Raw genomic sequence first — 9,249 nt, forward strand, 5'->3', positions numbered from 1 at the left:
TTTACAGGCAAATGGCAAAGGAAAGAAGGCAATGCTAGAAGACAAGTCACGTGCTTACATTTTGAGACCAAGTAAGTATACAGCTGGAGGCATGATTAGATAAAATTTCTCCTTTTTAATTGCATCCACGATCCTACTGGCTGCATACTCTGGATCATAAACAGAAAGCAAACAGGGTCTTCTGTAAAACAAGAAAAAAGGGTTATGAAATTATAAAACTTAACTTTCGTGATAAATACATACACATACATAATTGAATAATTTATGCAATTCCCCCTTCCCCTCACATAGTCTTGAAAAGGAATCTCCGCTGTCATCAAAATAAATTGAAAACACTTTGGTGGTTTTGTGAATTTAAGGACTTTTTTGTAAGCTGACCACAATGAAGTTGATGCCCTGACTGATTGCAGCTTTGGAAACTTCCAAGCTTAGCCATAGTATGCGCTGCTCTGTGCATCACTGCTCTCCAGCAGTCCTTTTCTGCTGTAAGTGCTGAGGTGACAGCTGAAAAGACCAGGACCAGGCTTGTCACCAGCCAGGAGAAGGGCTCTGCTCTGCATACATATGCTGCTGCATGATGATGAATAGTGCAAGCAGGAGCAGAGCACTGAAAATCCAAGATCACTGGTACTGCACTCCTGCAATGACTCATTCAGTGCTTGCAGCCTCTCCCATCAGTGCAGCCACCGAGCCACGCAGCAGATACCATCACCACAGCTGTTCTCACTCAAAGTACAGTCCCTGCCAGTGCAGACAGTTAATAAGGACAGGTCATGGCTGTCTTGACAGCCATAACTGTAATTATACTGCCAAAATTACTTGGGGCAGAGAACATCAGCACTCTCCTGACAAATAAGGTTCCCTTAACCCTTAAATACTGCTGTGTATCCCCAGCTGTTCCTTGACTGTGAGGTTATTGCATAGTTCTTGTTATTCACTGTATGCAAGACCTGCATTTCTTTATGTCTGTGCCAATAGGGCAAAAATATTGAATCGAAAATCAAATCAACAAACCAAAAACTGAATATGATATACCCAGTGAGTGGCAATTATTTTTTATAGATGAAATAGTACAAATCTAAGCTTTACTTACGCGCTTTTAAAGCCTTTGCTTAACGTGGTACTAATAAAATAAGGGCAAATTATTGTGGTTTTAATGCCACGTTTTCCTCCATGATACAGTTCTGAATTTATGGCTTCCATCATTGTAATGATTGCAGCCTTACTTGCTCCATAATCTAGAAAGGGAAGAAAAGAGAAATATCCAAAATTTTAAAAACACCACAATAAAAGTTATATATAGAACTGAATTCTTTATAATACCATTTAAGCCATGATATTATTTACTGCTATTATTGTCAGTCTTATAATTAGTATTTAAAGCATATTGGTGATCCAGCTCTGGAGATTAATGGCTCTTCCCATGAATGATGCACAGTTGCCTAAGGATAAAATGAATCCTTTTCAGAGGAGGTTTTTTTCTTTTTTTTCGGTGCACTATAGAAAGATATAGGCAAATGAGCTTATTCAGCATTTTCTGTAAATTTCCAGATACTCATATACCAACCAGGCATTCTTTCCGCTCAGAATGTCTTCAATTTTTAATATCATAGGCTACATTTCAGACAAAACTATTTCTAGTAGTAAAATAAAAATACCTTACTTAAATGCTGCTTCAGCCTATTACTTCTGATTTGCCCTGCAACTACAATACTGTTTTGTTTGCCCAGGAAGACTCATCTGATTTTTATTGTTTGATGAATGTATGGAACCCCATCCTTGGAGATAATCAAAACTTGCCCTCACACAGTCCTGTGCAACCTAACCTAAGCTGAGCCTGTTTTTATCTGGGGATATGGAGCAAGTGACCTTCACAGATTTCTTCCCACACAAACAAATTCTACAGTTTTCCAATTGTTAGAAATTAATTTAATACAGTGCCTTACATGTAATTTCCTAAAACTGTGACGGTGGTCACAGGGATTCTTGATTTGGGGAAGAGACGAGAATGTTGACTCCATGTTCAGAAGGCTTGATTTATTATTTTATGATATATATATATTACATTATAACTACACTAAAAAGAAAAAGAAGGAAAGGTTTCCAGAAGGCTAGCTAGGCTAAGAATAGCAAGGAAAGAATGATAACAAAGGCAGCTCTCTCAGACTCTGTCCGAGATAGCTTGGTCCTGGATTGGCCATTAATTATAAACATCCAAGCTGGGGCAATCCAGACGGACCTGTTGCATTCCACAGCAATCTGCAACATAAAACCTTTTCAAATGTGTGTGAAAATAGTTGCTAGATACAATGAAATCCAATTTTGCTAAAAGACTGACTCCAAAGACTGGCATCAGAAGTAATTTGCTATTCTTCAGGAGTTCACTTGCAATGAATGATAGGACCACACAGCCTAAAAATATACACCTAAGGTGTAAAAGGTTATAATGCATGGATTGGAAGGCCCACTCCCATGAGCCTTACAGTTATATGATGAAAGCTGAATGTGATTTCTATTATCAATACCAAATACTGGCAATATATCAAGGTAACCCCTAGGTGGCAAATAAACACTACAGTAACACCATCAATCAGCAGAAGAAACAACTTATTACACTGAAGTTCAAGTTCTCATAGAGTGACCTCAGAGATACAATCAACATGTAAGAGAGGCTTGAGGAGAGACTGGGAAGCAGACCCAGACTGATGAAATAGGCTAGGCTGGCAGACTGCTCTCTTGAGGGAAACAGCTGAGAGCACTGAGTTTAAATAGCTTAAACCATACTTCATTCAAATGAATTTTATTGAAAATTCTGCCAGAATGCCTTCTGCACTTGATAAACCAACTGAATGTGTACTTCCAGGTTACAAGCCTTGTGTGTCTCAGGTCTCTGAACATTCACCTGCAGAAAAGCTGTCATGAGAAAGCACTACACAACCTGTATGCAGGGCTCCCTCCCACTGCACGTGTACGAGCTGAATTGTCCCTTTTTTGCGGAAAAAAGATCGTTACCAGACAGTAACAGCTGCAGAGAGCTCCCTGTGTCGCTCAGGCATGTGACACCATCACACTCCAGTACACCATCACCTCTGGCACCCACAGGCTCTTGTCAGTACAGGCTGCTAAAGCCAAGCATTTATAAGGCAGCCAAGAAAAGTGATTAGTATGTAAATCTATTTTGTAATGGCAGTTGACAATAGTTACCTGACTGCATGTACAATCCCAGGAATCCGGCTCCACTGGCTGTGCTAATCAGGTGCCCACGGTTACAGGCCACCATGGCTGGAAGAAAGGCCTTGCAAGTCTAAAAGAATAGAAATACATTTATTCTAAAATCCCCTTTATAAATAGGCATAACAAAAATGTTTCTTTCCAAAATTAAGTGCTGCAACCTGACTTGCTTTCTGGGTCTTCATTATACAAGGAGCCCAAACGATATTTCATTTCTGTAACAATTTTTAAATGAAAGACAACATTTCCTTGAATGACTGCCTCTGTCTGAAGATCTAACAGCATTAAAAGCAGCAAAGTTTGTATTTTCTCTGTTTTCCTGGTTCCACACAATTTGTCTATTGCTAAAGGTTTGGTACACAAGAGGGAGCTAGAAGTCAACACATTAAGGAGAGTTCAGCGTCTGTGGGTCCTTTTTGTTACAAGCCGAACTGCCTGACAATTCCAGCTCTCCAGGACACCACTGTGGGTGATACTAACTGGGAAGAATGCTAGTGTTTTACAAAGGGGGAGATATAAAAAAGAGACAAGAGCAGTAACATTTTTTTTTCAATAGCTGAGGAATCCTATTAGACTCCAGATGTGAGTGCTAAGTACATCACTGTCCTCCTGCCCTGGGTTTCTTCAGACTTTTCAGGGGGAACGCCTCTCCCAGTCCATTTTCCTCAAGTGTTTGGAAGAATGATGCAGTGTGCCTGGGGAATACTTAGAGAACTTCTATCTGCAATGATCCATTGAGGAATGCCTTTTAACAAAGGAGTTGCAATGCTATATTGTTCCCTGGTGCAGGCTGTTCACTCAGGCATGTAAACAAAAAATGCAAGAGGGGCGATAGTAACACTCTCTCACAAAAAATCTCTCCTAAATCTACTGAGACGCCAAATAACTGCAAATTCCTCCAGAGGTAAAAAAATCAAAACAAATTTTTACTAGCTGGATTAGTGTTCTATGTATTTCAATCAGGTGGTGACTAGGAATGAAAGCACAGCCTGAAGGGCAACACGTGCAGCATACAATCATGGAATCATTTAGGCTGGAAGAGATCTTTAAAATCATTGAGACCAACTCTAACTGTACCACTGCTAAGTCTGCCACCAAACCATGGTTGTGTCTCCCTGAATGCTGCAAGTATCTTAGGCAAAGCGTTCAGATGCTTAGGAAACATCAGGAGCAGGGAAATCACATGCCATCATGTCAGCACTCTCCTTTCCAGCACAGCTCTTACAGGTAGGGCGTGTTTCATGATGCAGCTCCACAAACTTTGGTTTACCAGAGTGCCCAGGCAGGTTTGTGTTAATATTGCTGAGACATACTAGGGAGACTGTCTCAAATTACAGGATGATCATGAAAACATATATTCCCCCAATCAAGGTCCTTCACATCCCCATTCCCAGCTGAGTTTTTAAGGTAGATGCCACCACTGTGGTTTTCACACCAAAATATTTGTCTGTACCTTTTGGTCACTCAGGAGTAAAAAACCCACAAAAACTTTACCCAGACTTGAGAAAAGAAGTTGATTCTGAAGGTCTTTTCAAAGTCTTCATCTGTAAGATCACAGAACTTTTTCCCAATCAGTATGCCGGCATTATTGATTAGAATAGTAACATCCCCAACTTCTTTTCTAACCTGAATTAAAAAAAAAGGATAAACAGAAAGCTTTAGAAGGTATCATTGCCTCTTGTGTTTCATTTATGACAATGTTTAGTAATATTTGCAATAATTGATATGTGTGAAAACATAAGTGTGCAAGAACTGTTGTATTGCACCAGATCAAATTCATGGTGGAAAGCAATGAAAAAAGGACCCGGGCTCTATGTTCTCCTGTGTGCTCAACTTTTCACATGCTGCAATTTAGGATCTTTTGAGATGTATAAGATATCTATATCATTGTCTTTAATATATCCCAGTGATTCTCCACCTTGCCCTCCTCCTCAAATTTGTCTAATTGCTCCATGAACTCCAGAATACTCTTGGCTTCCACAGAAACCAGAGGTAAAATGTTATGCAGCTTTAGTATGCACTACTTCAACTGCAATCAGAACACTTCCAGTCCCCTATTTTTGGCATTGTGAGAACCTGCATTTCTCTGCTAAGCCTGCTCCCATTTTTCCATATAATTTCTACTGAACTGGAAAGAATTCAGCTCAGATAACTGGGGGATACCATCCTCTGAGCACAATAGCATCTACCATGGAATAGACAGATAAAATCATCATTAGCTCCATTTGGGTTTGTTTACAAAAGATTTTGTGCCATGATTTGGATTTGTATCAAAGCAGATGGCCAAGATTTACTTATAGTATGAAGAATCAGCCTCACAGATTTCTCTGCTAAAGGTGGATGATTATCTGTGGTCTCAAAAATTATCTTATGACTACAAAAATGTTAAAATCCTACATGTGCTGCTCTCTGGCAATTAGGAAACAGGTGATTGGATCTGTGCACCAACATTTGACCTTCCTTTGGCTCTCTCAGGGAACCTTAGCATTCAGTGAAGATTTGTTTGACATTTCTCCAGCTGTGTCAGGTTTAGGCCTTCTCATTGGCAAGTAGGGCTCAGATACTTGCGCCTTTCCACCTACATAAATGAATGCAAATCTAGACACTGTTCACTGTGGCAGCATTCCTCAATTCTTCCTTTGAGGAACTTTGATCTCTGCCTTCTTTCCACTCTTTTAACTGCTGTGTCAGTCCATATGATGATCCTCTTTTTCTTAACATGACAACATAACGTCACCAATGGCAGCATTTTATTTACCATGGCATCGGTTGTCCTGTTTACTCACTACTGCAAAATATGTGCGAAGCTTGGCTTCCACTTAGAAAAAGTCAAGATGATTGTTCTACATTATGTATAATTTTACGTGTCTGTTTATTCTTCTGTTAGCATAATTTCTACTAGTTTTCTGTAAGACAGGTTCATAGTGTGTTTGGCCCTCAAGAGAACTTTAAAAGGTTCTCAAGTGCCTTTTAAGACTGGTAAATTTACTATGCTTTACTTATTTTACTATGCTTTGTTCCTTGATCATCTGTTGTAGCAGAATACATATTCTGCATTTCTAGCCCACCAGATCCATGTCTGATTTCCTTCAGAATTCCCAGGTTGACACATCTTGTTCCTGAAAATTAGTTGTTGTTCACTTGACCAGTTTGTGCTAAACTCTTGTTCCTGAAAATTAGTTGTTCACTTGACCAGTTTGTGCTAAAACCTCTTCTTTAAAGACTTCAATGGTCTCTTTTGTTTCCTAGAAGCAAAAGTTACATTACAGGAAAATACTTATGCTTTGCAGCAGTGAGTATACCAAATAAAACCAATTAATTTAACTTCCTTGCAATTGTTTTCTCTCCTGTGTCCAAGCTCAAGTCTTTTCATACATTACCAACCAAAAATTTGCAGATATTTCCAAGAGTAGAGGAGGCCCATATTTGAAAAGCTCTTCATCTAAGAAAATTTCCATCTCCACCAGCACTGAACAATACATGCAAATATCTGTGAATATGTTGGTGTTGTTAAGAATAATTTGACACCCTAACAGCAATTTTTAAATTTTGAACTGCTCTTTAGGTTTCTGTTGGCAGGTCAATCTGTGCAGTTCAGAATAGTGTTTGCTGATTTGGGCACAGCAAAGTTGGAGTCCTGTGGATTATTTGGTTAATGTGTTTGAAAATTACTGGGGGACACAAAACAAACCTTTTGAGACTCTGCTAAAGTGAGAGCAAACAAATAATTTCAATATGTTCATTTTTTTTTGTCTACAGTTTGAGTGAGCTGTGGCCCACATGCTACTTACAAGTATGGGTAAAAGAAACCCTTGCTGATTTGAGAGCATGAGAATTGCAGTTCCAGATACTTGCAGATCCTGAATCCAACTTACCTTTTAAAAGTACTTTTCCTCAAGAACATTTCTTGAGGAAAAAAGGTGTTTCAAACTTTCATTACCTTGCTCAGAAAGACTTAATCTGATTTGGTTAAAGTTAAAAACAACAACCACAAAACAAAGAGCTGAGGCCGCCCATGTCCCCACCTTTCCACCCACAACCCATAGAAAATTAATGTTACATTTCAAGTCTATTCTGAAACAATCTATCAACATTCACATCATAAAATAATTTAGCTAATTTCTCTGATGTATGCCTTCAGAGACAGAATGTCAAAGATGTGGCTGGAGAGTCATGTGTATAAGAACATACACCGAGAATTTAACAGAAGTTTACACCTGGATGAAGTTTCTGAGTGACTAACTGGACTGTAAGTGAAGTTACACCAAGAAGAATTGTCAGGCAGTTTAAGGAAAAGTAAAAATTAATCATGTAAATTCAATGTCCAATTTCTGAACTCTGACAATAATATTAATAAGGTAATAGTTTACAAAGCATAGGTCAGCACAGCAGAAGAGTTTCATTGAAAATTGAGCTCTTTACCTTATTTTCCACTTGTATTGATCAAAAAAAGAACTGAAGCTGAATCATCAATTTGACTGGAGACTAACCACATCCCAATGACATGTCTGAAAACATTACATCCCACATCACCCTTAAAGAACTACCGTTTCCTTCCTAAACAAATAGGCAAAGGAAATAATCCCCCTTTTACAACATCCACTGATTATTCCTTTCTTTAAAAATTATTTATTAATATCTTAAATAAACTATAAAACCTATATAGATTAATATATGGAGATAGCCTCTGCTGCAGGTTTTACCACACTCTTAATATAAACATTACCATCTCACAACGAAGAATAGAAATGGATAAATCTCAACAGAACTTATTAAACTCAGTTACTTTGTTGCAACCATATTTTAAGTTCCATCTAGAAACTATTCAAAAGTAGAAAGACATTGCCCTGCATGATTACTTCCCTCTAGGGATAATTTCTAAAAAAACCCAATAAATTCAATAGGATATTCTATTAGAAAGAAGCAAAAATGCAGATCTTACCTTGTCTGCCTGTTCATAGACCTCCTCCCTCTTGCTGCAGTCACAGTGGTAGACAAACACCCGGTTGGCTCCATTCTGTTGGGCCAATCTGCTTGTTTCTTTGTTACCTTCATCATCGATGTCCCAAAGAACCAAGGTTACTCCCAAAGGAGCCAATTTTAAGGCAACCAGCCTTCCAATTCCATTTGCAGAGCCAGTAATAAGTACTATTTCACCAGCAAAATATTTTTTGCGGAGAGAAAATAAACAGAAGGTGTTCTCGATAATTAAAAAAATAAAAAATTTTATGTATTGTAGTAACTTCTGGATGCATCTGAAGTTGAACATGATTTCTCAGGTACAAGCACCACTCTTCTGTTGTGCAAACCCAGAAACACTACATTACAACAGTGGGATATTAACTGAAAAAAAGAAGAGGTTGACCTTCAAACAGCAAGTTCTTCTGCAGAGTTCTTCTGTTCAGACACAAAATATATTTTTAAAGACTTGTTTTGTGAAAGCTACCTTACTAGCAGAAGTAAAGCAACTGTCTTCTTCTAGATGCTACAGACCTGTTCCTCACCTTCCAACTCTGGTTTTAAAAACGTTTAGTAACATACATTTTAGGCAGGTATGTTACAGCAATAGGGCTTTGTTTTCGCAGCAAGATGATACTAGCTGAACAAAAAGTACTGAACGCAGCGGTGCGATATCAACCTTCGGAAGGAAGGTGTCCTCCTTAGCAGGAAACCTGACCTCTTTCGGAAGCCAGGAGCGTTCCCACACCCTGTGTCTTTTCCAGTGCCGTGCGGCCGAAATCACACCACGTATTCCCATTTGCAATTGACGAGCTGCGGGGAAAAGCCTGGCCCTGGCACTTACGAGCCTTGGTTTTCATCCTGCTTTAGGCAGCACCACTCCCTTTACAATGTTTGGCACGGGACAGGAGAGGCTCAGGAGGAGAATCGCCCGCACCATCCCGGCGGATCGGATCGGACCCGTCCTGTCCCGTCCTGTCCCGTCCGGTCCGGTCCGGTCCCGTCCCGGTCCCTTGGCCTCTCCCGGCCCCTTGGCCTCTCCCGGCCCTGCCCCAGCAG

The 9,249-nt window shown here is 39.5% G+C and overlaps 1 protein-coding gene across 1 annotated transcript in view; it reads right to left on the reverse strand.

The window, feature by feature from the left end:
* LOC102033420 (epidermal retinol dehydrogenase 2-like) overlaps positions 1 to 8,569 on the reverse strand; it is a 9,670-nt gene extending 1,101 nt beyond the window's left edge. The window contains exons 1-5 of the mRNA XM_005418326.2: positions 8,174 to 8,569; positions 4,726 to 4,857; positions 3,205 to 3,304; positions 1,094 to 1,238; positions 59 to 181 (exon numbers count right to left, since the gene is read on the reverse strand). Of these exons, the coding sequence (XP_005418383.1) occupies positions 59 to 181; positions 1,094 to 1,238; positions 3,205 to 3,304; positions 4,726 to 4,857; positions 8,174 to 8,500 (827 nt within the window). The 5' untranslated portion in view covers positions 8,501 to 8,569. The remainder of the gene's footprint in view (positions 1 to 58; positions 182 to 1,093; positions 1,239 to 3,204; positions 3,305 to 4,725; positions 4,858 to 8,173) is intronic.
* Between the last annotated feature and the right edge of the window lie 680 nt (positions 8,570 to 9,249).

This window comes from Geospiza fortis, unplaced genomic scaffold, assembly GCF_000277835.1.
Source record: "Geospiza fortis unplaced genomic scaffold, GeoFor_1.0 scaffold53, whole genome shotgun sequence".
Taxonomy (NCBI): Eukaryota; Metazoa; Chordata; class Aves; order Passeriformes; family Thraupidae; genus Geospiza; species Geospiza fortis.